We start from the raw sequence: 19,148 nt of genomic DNA on the forward strand, positions 1-19,148 counted from the left end.
AGAGAGATTCGGGAGAAATTTAGTAACGAGATCGGGAAACCCAAGATGGAGGAAGATTGGATGAGATCGCTTGCAGTGAGTAGTGAAACTTTACGTGTCTTTCCCAAATTGAGTTTCTTTGTTGAGGTATATATGTTCCGGGTGGATTTTGCGGTTCTGCAATTTGTCCCCTCTATCCGTTTTGGTAGTTTTGCTGAACCCAAGTGCTTTTTTATGGGGTAATCAAATAGTGCTCAAATCCTCGATCTCGTCATTTTGCTGAATCTTCATCTAAATTTAATTGAGCTTTGGCAAATCTTAGGTGTTTGATGGTCATGAAGGACCTGAAGCAACAGCTTATATTAGAAAAAAAATGTTATTAAAGTTCTTTCTTGGATGTGCTTGGTTTGGAAGCTGGGTGACAATGGAGATGATGAATTTTTTCTGGATTTTATGTTGAAGATGATGGTGAAGGTGTTAGAAGAAGATGAAGAATGTTCTGGGCTTTTAATTTTTTATTAACTTTTTTATTTTCGGATTTTAATTTTTAAGAATTTAATAAGTTGTAGATTTAAAAAAATGACTAGGATATATAAAAAGCCATGTGGTTATGATAACAGGGTAAAATTTGTGACACATAGGCTGAAAATACGGGTAGGGATCTATTTTGATTAAAAAAACATTTTAGGGATTCGGAATCGGAAAAAAAAATTTCAGGGACTTATTTTCATACGCCATACAATTTTAGGGACCTTCAGAGTATTTAAGCCTTGAAAGAAAGGTAAGATGAATTCAAAGCCAATTTTTGTGTACCCTTGTCATTGATACAGCTGTAATTAAGAGTCTCAAATGATGTAAATTCTTATACCGGCCAATTTACACGTTCCAATTCCTTGATTCAATCCAAGTCCTGTCTCTTTACATGTTATCAAAAATTTAATTTGTGTTTCATTTTATTATGACATGAGCTATTGGTTTGACTACAGGAAAACGGTCATGGAGAATTGGAGATTTTTGCAAATAAGGTAAAGTTTGCTTGCTTGAATAGATGTTGGACCATATATATTGGCTCTTTATGATCTTAATTAATTAAGAATGTTGAGAAGTATTTAAGATACACTAAAATTTAATGTAAAATAAAGTGCTTAAATTCAGTCTCACTTATAATTCATTATGGATTTATCTATTATTTGATGTTAACATTGCATTGTATGAGTTTATATATCAATTTTCTCTTATATATTTTTTTCGAGAACAAAAGAGCTTTATTAATAAGATAGAAAAAGAGTACAACCCCCGAAAGGAAGAAACCCCCAGAAGAAACGAAAAAAACACCCCCAAGACAATACACAAAACCCAACTGAAGAATAAAAACGGGAACAAGAGAAACACCTAAGCCCTAAGGACCAACTAAAAACCTCAGACCAAAAGAAATGGCACAAGGAACCTATAAGCTAACTGGCCAATTTTCCTTCAGGTCCTTGGCCAGTCCACGAATGACCTCTTCATCACTGCCGGGAAATACCAAGCATGCCGACTTACCCAAAAACCAAGCCTTTGTAGCACGAGTAAAGTAGGGGCCAGAAGGAGATGGGGAGCTAACCGGCGTGGGAACCTTCGAATTTTCCTCGGAAATGGATTTTTTCGGGCGACCTCTTGGCCTACGAAGAGCACCCGCAGAGGCATGCTTCCCCGCATGACTCTTCTTTGGGCGCCCATGACGTCGGGGCCTCGGAGGTGAAAACTCCAGCTCAGGAGCCGCATGAAAAGAATCCATCTCCACCCAAGGAGAAGGACACTCATCAAAGTCCTCCCCAACAGCAGCGCTTCCGGCTAGACCACCGGCTCAGAGCCACAAGCACCTGCAGAAGTAGAACAAGAGCCCACCTCGAAGCTCGACGACAGTGAATGATTTAGAGCAGGACCCCCCCCCCCCAAACCAGCACCTCTGCACCCGAAAATGAAAAACCAAGCGAGTCCACCATGGCTGAAGAGTGACAATCAGCCACCACGTCCAAAATCCCAAGGCTCCTAGAACTTGAACCAGTTGAAAAAGGGACGGAAGGAGAAGGTACAATGGACCTTGAACACAACATTTTAGATGTAGGCCCCACGCATGACCAAGGCCACCTTAGGTCCATGAAGAAACGAAAAAAATGTTGCATCACATGAGTCCCCTCTTATATATTAAAATGATGGATTATTTAATCCACCCTATATATGATGAATAAGACATGATAAGAGTGTGATGTATAAGATACATTTAAATATTAATCCACCGCCACCATCACCACCCTCCACCATCGCCACCACCACCATCACCACCACCACCACCCTCCATCATCAACATCACGTTCCACCATCACAAACACCCAAACCATCGCAGCCACTGCCACCACCACAATACTATCCACCAACACCATCTACACGGCCACCCTCCGCCACCACCGTCGTCTCCACCAACCGCCACCGCCATCGTCATCGCCACCACCACTACATACTGCCACGACTCACTATCACCATTACCTCAACAACCACCTTCCTCCACCCACCATCATCACCATCACCTTTCAACACCACCCCTAAACCACCACTGGCATTGTCGCCACCATCGCCCTACGTTACTGCCACAACCACAATATTGTCCACCAACACCATCATCCACCGCTACCGTCACCATTACCGCCACCACCACTACCTACCACCGCAACCCACCACCACCACTACAACCACAACTAGCTTCCTCCATTGCAACTTTATAGAAAAAAAATTACTCCAAAAATATTGAATTTTTTACAAAGCCACGCAGTTCACCGTCATTATCTCTAGGGAGTAGGGGTGCAATGTTTAAATTATGACAACAGATAGACAAATTTGCTAGCATTATGATTAAAATTGAAACTAGTTATGTATCACATTCTACTTTCTTAGTAGTTATTTTCTCTTTTAACTCTCATTTTTTCTTCTGCATCGTCTATATCTTTTCTCTCATTTCAGTTCCCTTGTTTCTTATCTCTAGTTTGGTGTGAGTGGCTGACTGGTGTGAATAAACACTTATTCAGTTGAAACTAAACTATGGAGCTTATTTACTTTTTCAATTTTATTTATCATTCCAAAGATAAATTTGAAGTAAGATTTTTGTTTCAGTGACTGAATCAACTAAGTTTATCAAGTTATCTAGATGTTTCTTTCAATTTTTGCTCGTTTATAATACATGTTTATTATCACAAAATATATACAAATAAAAAACCAGAATACAATATAATAAATAACCAAATCTTAAACAAACAAAAAAACTCAAAAAAAACAAAAAAACAAATCTTAAACAATTAAACATCTACACATTCACAATTTACTAAAATAAAATGATTAAAATGACTATCCCTCTACACAATACACTAACAATACACTAAAATAAAATGATTAAAATGCATATCCTCCACCCTCTTGTAACACCCGCAACAAGAGAAAAGCATTTTTTAGGATCATATGTTTTCCCAGGATGAATCCTCCGTTGATGTCGGCTCCTCACTGCAAAGTGCAAATTGCAACATCGATCAAATATTGAAAAGCCATGGCTCCTAAAGAAAACCATATAAGAAATCTATTAATTAAATAAATCAATCTATACCTGGATTTGCCCGTGTTTTCAAACACATTAAACGACATATATTGAGAAATGTCAAATTCATTGCAATTGGAGGGTCCTTCCACTTCCATCAAATTCAATTTCTCACATTTTGCGACTATATCATAATTTTCAACAGCATAAGTGTTGAGAGCAGATTTTGCTTCGATGTCAGAACCAGCATTAGTAATTTCACTAGATGTAGACCCAATTATGTTAAAATAATTAGTACTGATTGCCCTAGGAACATCTTGTATTGGAGTCAAATTAGGTTTTGCATCTATATCTCCACCAGAATTATCCATTAATACAAGATTTTGATTTTGTCTCGGATGATGATGAGCTTGTTTAATAAAAGCTAGCAACATTTGAACATACCGAAGTTCTTCCATAGCCTTGTAAATCAAAGCTTGATACTGCAAAATAACACCATAGCAACCTTGTTGGGGATACTTGGCACGAATATCTGACTCATAAATAATAGATTTCATAGCCTCGTCCCTTTCATCTGGCTCAACCTGCTTGAGAATTCTGATGATGTTAGACACCCCAAACAAACGATGAGCGTTGCTGAACATTTTGGGCTTATCAGCAGGGAAATAGGGAGATAGAGCGCAATCCTTTGCACATCTTCTTCTTTGGTATTTGCAGGCAGCACAAGCCTTGTTAATACCTCCTTTCATTTTGATAACCGATAAGCCCCTTTTTTCTTGCTAAACAACCCTAAACCTTAGCAAGGTAGAGATAAATTCATGGACTGTCAATAATATATATATTAATCACTTTTTTTGTTTTTCCAATGTTAAAAAAATCACTTTCTTAAGCAACACAAACAAACAAAAAATGGCTAGGGAATGAAAATTTAACACATGTTAAATCAATAACTAATTTATTCTATTAACAACCGTATATTCCCTTTGAAATACCGTATAAAATTCAGTTCAATTATTGTTTCAGATTTGTAAAAATAAATCACGTTTTAATTTTTTTTTCAATTTTTTAGCTGTTGGTTTAAACTTAAGAAAAAAACTGATAATATCAGATCATCACTATCATCATCATCGTGGATAACCAATGTAGGGAGATTGCAGCCATTTGTACATGCCCAATTCTAGCTTCTCTTTCCTGCATGTTTTTCTTCATTAACTCTAAGTTCAACTCAAATTTCAAATTTCAAATTTCGAACCTGTCCATAATTGTGGAAATATTTAATGCTATAATTAAAAAAATATTAGCATTGACTCTTTCCCATAAATTTCGAATCTACACCCTTCTTTTTATAATATATAATAATTATATTATTAATATTTTTTAAAGTGATTATATTATTGGTTTCGAAAAAAAGTGATTATATTATTATTATTGGTTGAACTGATTGTTTTTTTTTTTGAAAGTGGTTGAACTGATTGCTTGATTATGTGATTATGTGAGGTGTTAGAAATTATATTTATGTGCATAGAATATGTATATTCGATGGATTGTGATTTTTGGTGAAAGGAAAAAAAATTCTTAATTGTTTTTTTTTTAAATCGGAAAGATAAATTGCTCCTTCCAGAGTCAATCCTTGGACCTCCCCGCCCCAACCCATATGTCCCCTAGCTTTTACATTTGAGCTATCATTCGGTGACATTTCCTTAATTGTTGAGTATATGTTTGATGCATGCATATTTTCTTTATGGAAAATATTTGTTTGAGTAATTTTATTGGATGAAAATCATTTGAAATGAAAGTAAGTATAATTATTTTAATCTTTGTGATTTTAGAGAGAGAAATAATTATTTGAATTATATTGAATTTTAGTGATTAAAAATAAGATTTTCGAGAAAAGAAAATACAAATGGTATTTGTTAAATAATATTAAAATCTGAAATTTTTTTTGAAAATATTGATTTAGAGGTAAAAGTGGATTTAAGAAATTAATTTGGTAATTTTTAGAATTTATTATGAGTTGCCAGTTTTATATATAGTTTCTAAGTATATAAGGTTTTTTTGTTGTTGAATGGAGGGCCACGCCTATAGAGAAAACTAAAAACGAGTCGCGCGCGGAAAAGACACCCGCTACATCACAAACAAGCAAATTCGAACAACTAGAGGGGAGACTCCTAAACATGAGTACCCAATCCTAGATCACGACCTAGCAGGTTTGCCAAGCAATATGCCACCTGATTAGCCTCACACCAAGTGTGAACGCATCGCACCTCCCAACTCTTTGACATCCACTCCCGAATTTGGCCATGGAAGTGTAGGGGTGATTTTTTTGTTTGAAATTTGGCAATAATTGTGAAAAATTAGAGGAGAGATAAATTTTGAATTGATAATTAGAGGTAATATCTTTAGATACTATTTAAAATATAATTTCATTTATTTTAAATAAATGTTACTAGATAATTGTTATTTTCGAATATTTTATTACAAAGATAATTACCACATGTCCTAAAATCAAAATGAGGAGATTGAGCTGAGAAATTTCTTGGTTTTGGTGTGCTTAGGATGAGAAAATTTTATTTTAAAAAAATGATAAATTATTGGTTTAGTTTTCACTTAATTTAAATTAAAAATATATATTTTCTTGGTTTATTTATGGTGTTAAAAAATCATATACATTATATAATTAATATTTTTTGCTTGGGAAATAAGTGGATGAAAGTTAATGGATTATTTTTGAAGCAATCTAGAAGAGATAAGTTATTTTGAAATAAGTTGAGGTTATTTTCATCTTTTTGTTATATTATTTTCATATACAAAAATTATCCCTTAACTTTGAATTTATGGAGTTAGAGATAGAATTATTTAAAACTTACCTTTTAATTCAAGATTAGTGTCATCTTTTGAGAAGATGAAGTATTTTTTTTTTTTCAAACCTAAAGATGAGTTGTAGGAAACACTGAAATTAACAACTCTAACTTGTAGTGTGTGCTTGGGGAAGGGGTTAGAGTTTAGTCTTCTGTATATAGGGTCGTTTGCTTCATAAAAAATCATTCACCTTGAGCTGCTTCTCACCCTCATTAAAAATACACTTAAAGAATCATCAAACCTCAAGCTTCCTTTTTCTTTCCCTTACCGAAACCTCATCTCCTCTCTCTAAGAGTTTAAGTTTTGTTTCTTCCTTTCCAAGTAACAAGGTTATGATCCACTCTTTCTTTCCTTTTGATTCATAGAGCTTTTTTGTCATTGTGGTTGGACAATTCTCTTCATCTCACAAATTCCTTTAAGGAAGTTATTTTCATGAAAATTTATGAAAAACCCTTACTATTTTTTGTAAAATTATATGTGAAAACATGATTAGTTTTGCTTAGAGTTTTTGATCTGAATTATTTGAGTTAGCCCCTTGCTTGTTTGGTAAGTGTTGTTTGAGCGCTTAACGACCTTAGACAAGGAAGGTGGATCACCGTGTAATCTATGATTTGTTTCGTGTGGAGGCTATGGAGATGATACCAATAATGATTGATCGTATGATCAATGAGAAGCTTGAGGCGGTGAAGACGAAGATCTATGACTTCTTCTTCGACGTGAAGGCTACTAGAAACTCTAGTTTTATCTTCTCGTTATCTAGTATTTTTGAATTATTGTTTCTTTTAGTCTTGTTGAATGCACATGGGTGCACATATATTATTTTGAATTTTGATTATATCTATATAGTTTGGGTATTGTTTTTAAAACTTGAATTTTGAAAATGACTTTATTTCATGCGAGACGTCAGATTATCTTGTTGATCTTGTGATGTGAATTTTTGAGTTGTTATGGCTAAGAAAATCTTGGTACTTAGGTTGTCTGTGCATCTCACTTCCTGTGAACTTCTAAGATGAACAATTACTTATGAAAACAAGAAGTTTTTAAACTTAAGTTTTTGCAAAATTACCTTGTTTTTTAAGGATTACAAATGTGATCCCTGATTGAGAAATTAAGGCGTTACACCCATAAATGCGGGATTCAATGCTAATATGATATTGCACACAATTTTGTTAAAATAATTTATGAATTTTCAGGGATTTTTACTTCAAATTATTTTCATGTTAAATTAATAATATAGGAGAAATTTTTATATGATTTTAGTAATTTATTTAAATTTGAAATTATTTAAATATAAGGATTATATGTAATAATAATAATATAAAAGGATGATAATCTAATATGTTGTACGAATATTAGAATATAAGTTTAAAAGCTCTCACAAGAGTGAATATTTTACTTGAAAAGATTAAAATATTATCATATTAAAACTAATATTATAAATAATTTATAATGTAATTTCATTAGTTTTTTGTCAATTGTTTAAATAAGTTTTGGAGTATGTATGTATGTATGTGAAGAGGTTGAGGGGAGAAAGGATGGTGGAGAGGAGATGGAGGAAGGGAGAGATGGTCTTAATATAATTTATTTACTATAGGCTTTGGACCAAACTAGAATTGACTTTTAACAAGGAAAAAATTAACATGATAGGAACCTATTAAAGTAGGTCCAACCCTCCTTGTGCAACCTTGCACAAAAACACTTGTGCATATGAGGGGATCCATTAGCAAATTAACTAACCTGATCCTAGCTAGTCGTGCATGGATAGGAGAGGTGAACTAAAATTCTTTCAACAGCTTTTGCACCATTTTAGAAAAACTCATTCATGATTGATCTATCCTCCTCTAATTAGACATCATGGTTCTAACCACGCGCAATTAACACGTCATATACATACAAATATTTCATATTCCATCTTCAACCATTTTCTGTTATCTTAATTCATATTGTGTTCTCCTCTCTTCCCTGTTGCCTCCAATTCTCATCATCATCATCATCAACTCCATTCTGATTCAGCGTTAGAAATCGGAATGGAATTCTTCCAAAAGGCCAAAGTGGTGCGCCTGAGAAGCCACCATGACAAATACATGTTGGCTGATGATGATCGTGAAACCGTGTACCAGGACCGGAACGGTTGCTACGGCAACGCAAAGTGGACGGTGGAGATCGTAGAAAATTCGAATTGGATAAGGTTGAAGAGCTGTTATGGGAAATACTTAACAGCCTCCAACATGCCATTTTTGTTGCGTGGCACGGGGAAGAAAGTGTTGCAGTCTCTTCCCAAAAGGCTAGATTCCTCCGTGGAATGGGAGCCTTTGAGAGAAGGTGTTCAGGTGAGGCTAAGAACGCGTTACGGCCAATATTTGCGTGGCAATGGAGGGCTTCCGCCGTGGAGGAACACCATTACACATGATGTTCCACACCGGACAGCGACCGCGAATTGGGTTTTGTGGGATGTGGACATTGTTGAGCTAAGACCACAAGCCCAAGTTCCGAAGCCCAGGCCTAGGCCTACGCCGATTACACCACCACACCGTTCTCTCAATCCAACTCCAACAGAGCTTTCTCCTTCTCCTTCACCTTCTCCATCATCCCATTCAGATTATGAATATGGTCAACTTGTTAGGATTGATCTCAGGTCGCCTAGAACACCCGAGGTATTACTCAAAAAAATATTATATTAATATAATTAATCTTCTCATTTGTATCAAATTTCATGAGAAATTTTACTATGAAGGTGGAAGAATCAGATCATGAGTGCCGGTCACCCATGAAAGAAGGGAGGATTATATTTTATGATGTGGGTAATGAAAATGGTGAGGTTGATGATGCTAAAAAAGGGGCGTTTTTTACATTTAAAGGAAGTTGTGTGAATGAGTTGAAAGATAAGTTGAAGGAGGAAATAGGACAGGATGATATTCTTGTGTGTTGCCGCAACCCATTGACGGCGAAACTTTATCCCCTGCGGTTACAATTACCTCCTAACAATATTGACATGCATGTTGTTGTGGTTCCTTCCTCATTCAAAGGTACATACATGTTTCCTTTATGCTATGTTTCTACCTCATAAGATATGATTCTTTGATCTCAAACACTATATGAAGATACAATTTTCATCCTGGCTTATGATTTTGTTTGTTCTGTCTTGTCTCTGAAATCACCCACCAGCTAAATGAAGCCCTGGGAGATCATAGTTCTCTGTTAGCAATTGATAATGTGTCAACTTAATGCACATTTGCTAAACTAAAACTACAAGGTGGAAGCGAGGCAACTTACAAGAGATTCAAAAGAGGAGGCAACTAGTGTCACTAAAAGGGAACAAATTTTTTCAAGTGCTACAAAAGTTGTTGTTGGACTTTATTTGAAATGTAATGTAAATTGATGAATTCCTCGTATGTATAATTCGTTTTTTTTGAAATGCTCTTATGTATAATTCTTAACTAGGAATTTCTGTTGTTATTGAAACTTGAAAGAACTAACTATTGACATAACCGGTATGAAGTGACAATTTTTCTAGAGACTTCTCTCATTATTTATACTTATAGTCCCTCTCTAAGAGAAGTGCAGATCAACTCTTCCCCTCAATTTTTGCAACAAGCAATGTTAGTGGAATGAGAAAAAGAACCTACATGTTGAGCTTGCAGATATTTTAGAGAATGTTTATCTCTGAGACTTTCTAAATATCCTTCACATCATGACAATTACTCTTTTTCTTTAATTTAATTTTTTTTAAAAAGGAATAAGAGACCATATAAGGCTTCTAGGAATTAAAATGGCAATTACAAATCAAAGATAGTAAAATTTTAATGAGGGCAATACAAGTATACAACATAGCACTAACAAATATTAGTACAATACAGAAAATGTGAAAAAGTTGAAAGAAAAATAAAAAAAACCCTCATCGCTGCGACATTGAGAAAGACTTCTAAATTTAAAGAAGAGAAATGTATACTACGGAGTATGAAAAAAGAAAGCTAGGGCTTGTTTGTATTATATATAGTTTAGGTTATGCGTGAAAGTTCGTTTACTTAATCCTACAATTTTCTTCCTACGAGAAAATGTGTTTTTTCGGTCCTAAAGCGTGTGGTTTAAATTTCCTAGGTAGCTTCTGAAGGAGGCCTAACTTAACCCAAAAGTACCATGAAGGAGGCCTAACTTAACCCAAAAGCTAGCTCAAGAGTTAAGGTTTGCACAACCATATATAAGCAATTGCTTGGCCACATCTCTAGCCAATGTGGGACTCTAACACACCCCCTCACGTCCAGTGTAGAACATCTGGAGCGTGGAATGAAACGGGTGGCCCAAATATGGGAGATCTCCACAAATGGATCTAGGATAGGGGCCCAGGCCCATGGTCAAACAACCATCAGCTCTGATACCATGAAGGAGGCCTAACTTAACCCAAAAGCTAGCTCAAGAGTTAAGGTTTGCACAACCATATATAAGCAATTGCTTGGCCACATCTCTAGCCAATGTGGGACTCTAACAGCTTCAACTGAAAAACAAACACACATTAAGAATTTCTAAGACTATATCACAAACTTGAAATATTTGTCTATAGCCCAATTATGTGTTTGTTTTCATGTTACAATGTTTTTCCATGTCGGATGAGTGAATTTCAAGACACGTTCAGCAGACATAATGAACTTATTGAATTGTCGGAATGTTCGTTTGCGTTTCTCGAATGACAATTCAAACACAAACTTTAAAGTTCGTAAGTGTTAGTGTTTTGACAAAAAAAGACATGTATATATCTTGTCCAAAAAAAGGTATGTGTATATCTTGTCTAAAATGATGTTCTCCTTCCTAGCAACAACCATCACCATCACTGTATTGGAGACTATGCCACCACCACCACCATTTTTGAAAACAAAAGATTCACTTATGTTCAATTTCCATTGTCGTTGACACCGCCTCTCTATCTGAAGCTAGTGGTGCCGCCATCGGTCAACCCTGGAAGCTTTAGAGCTAAACAAGATTTGAACTAATCAATGAGAAACAGGAAAAGCGGCATTGTTGTCTTCCTCGCACACCACTGGCCCTCCAAAACCCAAGCCACACAACAAGCACTACAAGAACAATTAAGAGTTTTCAAGTTTATGGAAATGTTGATGCTTGTTTTTCGGGAATTGCGAAACCAGGAACACATATCATTTATTACTTTTTAATTCCAGATTTTCAAAATCCAAAAATAAGTAACTTTGTATTATGAAAATTATGCCTTCCGATACAAGAAGGAAATTCATTTCGGGTTTTATATTCCGAAACAAATGAAATGAGGTATGTTTCGGGTGTTATTTTTTTGAAACATTATCTTACCCAACTTCACAAGTTTTTGACCCTAATAGTGAACTCAAGTGAGGGCATTTCAATATTTTACTCTATTAAAAGAGGTGAAAAATTGAGTGATAACTCTCATTTGAAATTTGTGTGGAAGATTGAATTTGAAAGAGTGCAATTTCACAACCTAGAGGGTGTTTCCATAATTTGTCAAAGTTTACGGGTGTAAAAACAAAACAAAACCACAGGGCTCGAGCATTACGGGATGAGGTGAGACCATGGCACTGGCAGGCATAATACCCGTGCCGCGTAGCACCGTAACCAAGTACTTCGCAGGTTCTTCTCGACAAGCAAACCGCTTCCTCTTCTATCTTGGGTTTTCCTCACCTGTTCCCACCAATGTTCACAAACGCTCAAAACTTGTCTTCTGTTTAACCACCCAAGCTAAAAAGGTTCGTACTCTGTAGCATTTTTGTTCTTAATTCCAGCTAAGATTTCAAGACTAACATTGTGTTCTTTGTTATTGTTGTTGTTGTTGTTGTTTGTGTATTCAAAGGAAGAGGTGTTGGTGGTTGTTGGCGGTGGAGCAGCAGGGGTGTATGGAGCAATTCATGCTAAAACTGTGGCACCCAACCTCAGTGTAGTGGTTATTGAGAAGGCAAAGCCTCTCACCAAGGTCTGTGTCATATGTGGATAGTGCTATCATGTTATATTCATTTGTGCTGTTTTCTCATGGTTTTGTTTGCAGGTCAAAATTTCTGGCGGAGGCCGCTGCAATGTCACAACTGGCCATTATGCTGACAATGTGGTAATCCTGCTTACACATATATTTGTCTTATGACAATAAGCGCTTATTCATAAGCTAATTTGAGAAACTTTTCGAAATAAATTGAAAATAGGTTGTAGACTTGTAGTTAAGCATACACTCTTTTCGCAAGCTAATATAAACAACTTATGAAAATAAGCTCAAAACATCTTATAGGTAGGACATAAACTATTTACATAAGCTTTCCCAAACACTTCGATAAGTGCTTATGCTATAAGATAAGCTCAAACAAGCTTTTCGAAACAGGGCCTAACTACCTTCATACTTGTAGAATAACACTATTCCTTTCTGGCATCAGCATTTTATTTATTTATTCTAGGTTTTGTTTTCCTAAAAGAAATAAATCAACAGCAGTTAATTTAGTTTATTTGTAATTAACTGCAGATCATTCTATTGGTTTCTTTACTTTGAGTAATTGATCAAATTTTGTCATGTGATTTTAATCATTGACGATTTCACAATTTCAATCTTGGTAAAAGGCTCATGTTATTGTTTTTGTTTTGTACTACTTACATCTAATCGCTTTGTTAGGCTTTGGTCTAGTGGTATTGTTAAATGGTAACTTGATGTTTGGAAGATGATCAGTTTATAGATTTTGGCAGAAAACTATCCTAGGGGTCACAAGGAACTGAGAGGATCTTTCTTCAATTCGCACAGCCCTGTGGATACCATGTCTTGGTTTACCTCCCATGGAGTGGAGCTGAAGGTTGTCTCCTCTTAAAAGCTGTTTGTTTCTGTTTCAAGTGTACATTTCTGATTCGTAATTAACTGTTCGTAGATTGAGGATGATGGTAGGGTATTTCCTGTCAGCGATAGTTCCTCTTCAATAATTGATTGTCTCATGTCTGAAGCAAATAGAACAGGAGGTATGTTGACTTAGTAAGTAATGCTTTTAGCTTCTTGCATCCTGTGGATCCTGGACAATGAGGCCTTGCGTGTTTAAAAACCACTGAGAATTCTGTAACTTGTTTCTTATGTATTCTTAAACCCCACCAGTCATTGTTACAATGTGCGGTTAAAAACCTCTGAATCTGAGGTTAACTTCTGGTCCCTAGGTAAACATGTTGTAGCAGATGAATCAGGTTTCTTCTATTTTTAGTTTTTTTCAGTGGTCTCGGTAAACATTAGTTCAAGATTCATTTTTTATTAAGCCAAAATGTTACATGGTTATACCAATGGTGGCAAGTTAAAATCTCTGTTTTCTGTTCTACTTCATAATTTACTAGGAACATGTAAATTTAGCATCTCAAAAGTAGTTGAAGGACTTGATCTTTCTTAGTCAAATTGTCCATTTTTTTTCACTTGTTTGTGTCAGTTTTACATTCATTTGAATTCAGGATTTACAATAATGTTATGAATGTTCAAATTGTCAATGCTGAACTGTGTATTCTCAATTAGTTTCTATGCAGACCAAAAAAACTGTAACAGGAGTGTCTATTTTATCTAATGGGAAATTCCTTCTTGAGGTTAAGCAACAACTAGCTGATCATGCTGAACATGTCGAAGCTGATTATTTATTGATTGCTAGTGGTAGTACCCGACAGGTTGTGGTGGATAATTGATTTATTTGAATTAATATGCATGAATCAAATCAGATTTTCTAAATAAGTTTCTTTCGGTCGCAGGGTTATACTCTTGCATCTCAGCTTGGACATTCTATAGTGGATCCAGTGCCGAGCTTGCTTACATTCAAAATCGAAGACTTGCGTTTGAGGGAGTTGTCTGGGGTAAATTATCAATTTGTGAAGCTGTTTCTTTCTAATCTCAAGAAATTTCCTAGTTCATTTTCTATACCTTTTTTCCTTTTCTTGGCCATAAAAATATTTCTATATAGCTTGTCAACAGAAGCATGTTTGTCTACATTTTGTGTGTTAATGGGAATTTCCCTCATTTTTACGTAAACTGTTGATTCAGAAAGGGAAAGCACTGCATAAAGTATGACATCCCTAAAGCTTCTTTCACCAAATTAATGAAACATTGCCAAAAAGATAAAGTCTGTTACAATTCTAGAGCATACATTGAGGAGTATGAATGTGGGTTGCTGAAATCAATATGTCCGCTGAACAAAGCTGTGTCTGTTGAGTAATGAATGGTTTTCAATATACCCTGGTGGTTGTTTGTTATGATAAGTGGATTGGAGAGCAGGAGGTGGGAGGATAGTTGAAACTTCTACACCACCTATTCTACATAGTACTTGCTTAATTTAATACTGTCCTTATTCAAGGTTTAGGTTCTGATAATTTCACCACATATATTTACCGAACTGTTTTAATAACCAAGATGGAGTCATTGAGATTCTGTTTAGCTAGACACGGGTAAAAAGCTAGCTCAAAAGGTGAGGATTGCCAAAGCCTTTATAAAGACTATGTTGGCCATATTTCTAGTTAACATGAGATCGTAACACCCCCTCTCACGGGTAGAATGGGACACATGAATCTTAAAATTTGAGCTCGACCTAACTCAATCTTAAAAGTTAGCTCGTAAGGTGAGGTTTGTGACACCTTTATAAGGACTATTTTGGTCATATCTCCATTACATGTATCTTAGCAATGAGATTCAAACTCTTTATTTAGAACTGGTGATTATATAAGTGGAACAAGTGTTTCTGATTAACTCAAGTTTCTTTTCTGTTTCTTTCTTTTAACCTCTAAATTTCTTACCTAATTGTCAGGTTACATTCCCTAAAGTTAAAGTGAGACTAAAATTGGATAGCATTCAAAGGAATATACCTGAGCTTGCACAGGTATATTTGTCATTACTACATATCAAATAGTGTAAAGCGTGTATGCTCAATGTTTTGAAATTTTAGGTTGGACCCATGTTAGTTACACACTGGGGACTCAGTGGACCGGCTATTCTTCGGTTATCTGCTTGGGGTGCTCGTTATCTGTTTAGTTCAGGTTACAAAGGTATATGAAAGTCTTTTCCCTTTCGCTGTGTTTGGAATCTTTAAAATCATCATGGCATTGGAATGAATTCTCGTGTGAATCTGGTTTTAAATTATCCTAGTTTAAGGCTTTAATTCATTTACCAATCATTGTGTTTGTAATATCTCATGATTTGTTACTTTTAATCAGATTTGTAAATCATTTTCATTCAACTGAATTCTTTTCATTTCTAAAGCTTTCCCAACATAGGGTTTGTGCATTACCTGTTTTTCCTTTTACAGATATTGTTGTCATTTGGATGCAGGGAGACTTATCGTGGATTTTGTCCCTGATCTCCATCTAGAGAGTTTGAAGTCGCTTCTTACTCATCACAAGCATCAATTTGCGGTAAACTATGGTTCTAGTACTTTCTGTAAAATTCTAAAAACCTGCATTATTCTGTATTAAGTTGGGAGTAGAAGGTGGTTTATATAACTTAGTCAAATGGTGTTCTATGACGGTTAATATTTTGTCTAAATCCTTTATCTTACTGGACTTTATATGGATGTTATGCCATTTAAGTGAACAGTAGTTTTGTTTTGGGTTAATATTTGGAATGTCTAGTGTGAGTCGGCAAAATGGAATTGCATGAACTCTATCTTCATATACTTTGTAGGTTTAGAATGACGCTGTATCAAGAGAAACTGCCATAAATTTCCTTTCCATAATTTGTCACTCAAGTCCAGAAACTAGCAATAAATTCAATGGAGTTTGATCACAGCAAAAGATTGTGTCCAGTTGTTTTCAGAATGGTTGTAGAAAATTGTTTTGCTTGTGCCTTTGCAGAAACAAAAAGTACTCAATTCATATCCTCCTGTATTTGGCATATCAAAAAGATTTTGGAGCTATGTGTTGGAGCGGCAGGTTTTTTAGCTAATTAGCTATCTCTAATTCTTTTAGTAAGTGTGTATTCCAAAGGGAAAATCTTTACTTAACATTTCATATGTAGGGTATAAGTGGAGATATCCTATGGGCTTCCATTTCAAATAGTTCATTGATGTCCGTCGGCTCTTTGCTAAAGGAATGCATGATTGAAATTACAGGCAAAGTAAGATTTCCTGACTTTCTGTTATATTGATTTTGTGATGCATCCTTGTTATAACATATTTTCTCTTCTGTCCTAAAGGGTCAATTCAAAGATGAATTTGTCACTGCTGGCGGTGTTCCCTTATCAGAGGTTTTCTCTTTCTCAATCTTTCTCCTCTTTCCCCTTCAGTTGGTTAGAAATATAATTGAACTGCATTTTTCTTTTTGAAGATTTCACTTAAAACGATGGAAAGCAAAATTTGCTCACATTTGTTCTTCGCCGGAGAGGTAACTTAAAACTTGTGTTTCTTATTTGAACTTTCAGAGGATTAACAATTAATTGTAAGGTATGGTAATCTAATGTCTATTGCAGATACTGAATGTTGATGGAGTAACTGGTGGTTTCAATTTCCAGGTAAATACATGTGACTTTAATTATGCTCGCTTATTTGACATAAGATTGTTAACAAGAGAAATGCTAGCAACACACTCTTTTAAGACACACTCCAACACACTCATTATTATTGATTTATTCTTGGAAAGTCAACACATTATTTAAGAAGTGAGCGAAATGTGTTGACTTTTCGTACGCACTCTTGTAACTTGTACACACAGAATCCCCATTCCAAAGTTGTTACTTGTTAATAAACAATAATGTGATCTTGGACATGTCATAGTCATGTTGGATCGTTGACTTATTTCCATGCAGAACAATCTTTTTAGGCTTGAGGTATATTCTTGTTTGAAATTTCACTTCAATTTCAACTGTCACTAGATACTGTCGTTGTGCTTTTCCTGTGGTCACACAGTTGACGTATTCCTTTGAAATAGCATAAGCTCTATGAAGTTTCCTCTCAATATTCGAAGCATAAATCTAAGCTATTTTGATAGACACAGTGAAAGCAGTCTCATTCTCCCAATTATTTAATAGACAGGGAAAGTGAGCACCTCATTAAATTGATAGTGTAACCATCGGGTCTATGGTGGTGGTTGCTCGTCTCGTCCCCTAACCATGAGGTTGAGGGTTCGATCATTGCCCATGGTAATGGAGCACATTTCGTGGTTAACCGTTTACCTCTTAGTGCAAGCACTTGCGGCGAGGTCGCTACTGTCGGGAGTAGATACCCTAGTCTCAATTAAGAAAAAATGATACTGTGCTAATTTTTTTTTTTGGATCAGATATGCAAATAGGGCTGTCTTCTATTGAAATTTGAACGTGATTGCAATTAAATGAATTTTAAGGTTGCCTTCTTTTACAATATAATTCATTAATAGTGTGATTTGCAATAAAAAGGAAAATATATGTTTTTTTTTATTAGGTTATTTATTATGTTTAATTCATAATAAATATGATAGTAATGTTTATATTAGGTATATAATCATTAGAAATGCAGCATAATTTGGGGGTCCAGTTTTCGTAGGAGCCACTGGCTGGCTCATTCACTTTTTCATAAAAAAGAAAAGGAGTAAAACTCTATTAATTGATTGATGGTGTACTCTAGACTTAAGAGCTTCATCCATTTTTCTTTGTTCTGTATACAGAATGCTTGGTCGGGAGGATTTATTGCAGGAACCACTATTGGTGGATTAGCACTTGGCTCTAATCAAGGTTCAAAGTGAAAGCTGATTTGTAACATCATGCTTTATTGGGACAACTTGGTTTTTCCTTTTTGGGTGTCCTGGAACAAGAATATTTATCTCTTTTTTTTATGTACATTTCTTTTTCTTTTTTGCAAAAGATTTTGTTTACACTATCATTAGGTGGAAAAAATGTGAAATGAGAAGAGAGATACAACGAAAGAGAAAACAAATAGATGTGATAAATGATACAATTGAAGATAAAAATACAGAGGTGGAATGAATCATGGTTTTTTTACCTGATCATGAGGTTTTTCATTTTTTACATTTGATTTTGAAATTTTCCATCCAAAGTAGTAGGAAACTGAAAACTTACTAATCTTCAGTCACTACCACCCAAGTGCGAAGAAAACGGTTTCAAGTTTTGACCAAGCCCAATTATTTCATGAGGTTAAGAATGAATCTTTTTTTTTTGAAAACAGGTTAAGAATGAATCTGAATGACATGAATTTCGCTGAAAGGAATTCGGATAATCAGGTGGCATGTGATTGTGGTGCAAGAAATCCATTTGAACTTAGAAGGATTGTTTTCACTCCAGCTATAATCTAATCTAATCTAATCTAATATTATATAGTTTGAGAGTCATCAGAATCTTATGTGTCAGCAATCTAGAGCTTCCATACTTTTAGGTACACGTGTCAAGCTATCAAAATTCATGACATTTTCAATATGCAAACTTGATAATTATTATACACTAACTACTTTGGAAAATACACTAAAGAAAAAAAAAATAAACTAAATTCACACGTATGCTCTCAATTCTACATGTGGCCACAACAAACCACACATGCTATTAATTTTAAAAGTTAGTTACTCTTTTAAGAAAATCATTTTAAATTTATGGCAAGTTTTTTTTTAACGAAATTTATGGCAAGTTTAGTTTCTTTTTTGAAAGCCAAGTTTAATTCTTCACTTCAGAGTTATTTGATTATTTTTTTTTTCCGATGTACCAAAAAAAAGAGTTATTTGATTTTGCATTATTTTCGAGTGAAACAGTGCAGATTTTTTCCAACTATATGTCACTATTCAATGAATCTATTATTTTGAAAAGTTC

General features: G+C 35.0%; 3 protein-coding genes across 3 annotated transcripts; 2 read left to right on the forward strand and 1 right to left on the reverse strand.

Annotated features, from left to right (window-relative positions):
- Positions 1 to 3,464: 3,464 nt before the first annotated feature.
- Positions 3,465 to 4,290, reverse strand: LOC130736992 (LOB domain-containing protein 27-like). Its single transcript, XM_057588764.1, has 2 exons — positions 3,611 to 4,290; positions 3,465 to 3,510 (listed from the first exon to the last, which is right to left on the reverse strand). The coding sequence occupies exons 1-2, from the start codon at positions 4,288 to 4,290 to the stop codon at positions 3,465 to 3,467; spliced, it is 726 nt and encodes a 241-aa protein (XP_057444747.1).
- A 4,022-nt stretch (positions 4,291 to 8,312) lies between these two features.
- Positions 8,313 to 9,919, forward strand: LOC130739322 (uncharacterized). The gene is made up of 3 exons (XM_057591583.1): positions 8,313 to 9,054; positions 9,135 to 9,426; positions 9,566 to 9,919. The coding sequence occupies exons 1-3, from the start codon at positions 8,428 to 8,430 to the stop codon at positions 9,571 to 9,573; spliced, it is 927 nt and encodes a 308-aa protein (XP_057447566.1). The 5' UTR covers positions 8,313 to 8,427; the 3' UTR covers positions 9,574 to 9,919.
- Positions 9,920 to 11,867: 1,948 nt separating this feature from the next.
- LOC130739323 (uncharacterized) lies at positions 11,868 to 18,332 on the forward strand. The gene is made up of 16 exons (XM_057591584.1): positions 11,868 to 12,129; positions 12,234 to 12,353; positions 12,426 to 12,485; positions 13,096 to 13,209; positions 13,282 to 13,369; positions 13,902 to 14,047; positions 14,129 to 14,230; positions 15,175 to 15,246; positions 15,313 to 15,412; positions 15,696 to 15,778; positions 16,217 to 16,294; positions 16,380 to 16,478; positions 16,557 to 16,607; positions 16,688 to 16,744; positions 16,830 to 16,871; positions 17,999 to 18,332. Exons 1-16 carry the CDS (start codon positions 11,956 to 11,958, stop codon positions 18,074 to 18,076), a joined length of 1,464 nt encoding a protein of 487 aa, XP_057447567.1. The 5' UTR covers positions 11,868 to 11,955; the 3' UTR covers positions 18,077 to 18,332.
- The last annotated feature ends 816 nt before the right edge of the window (positions 18,333 to 19,148 follow it).

Source organism: Lotus japonicus, chromosome 2 (genome assembly GCF_012489685.1).
Source record: "Lotus japonicus ecotype B-129 chromosome 2, LjGifu_v1.2".
Lineage (NCBI taxonomy): Eukaryota > Viridiplantae > Streptophyta > Magnoliopsida > Fabales > Fabaceae > Lotus > Lotus japonicus.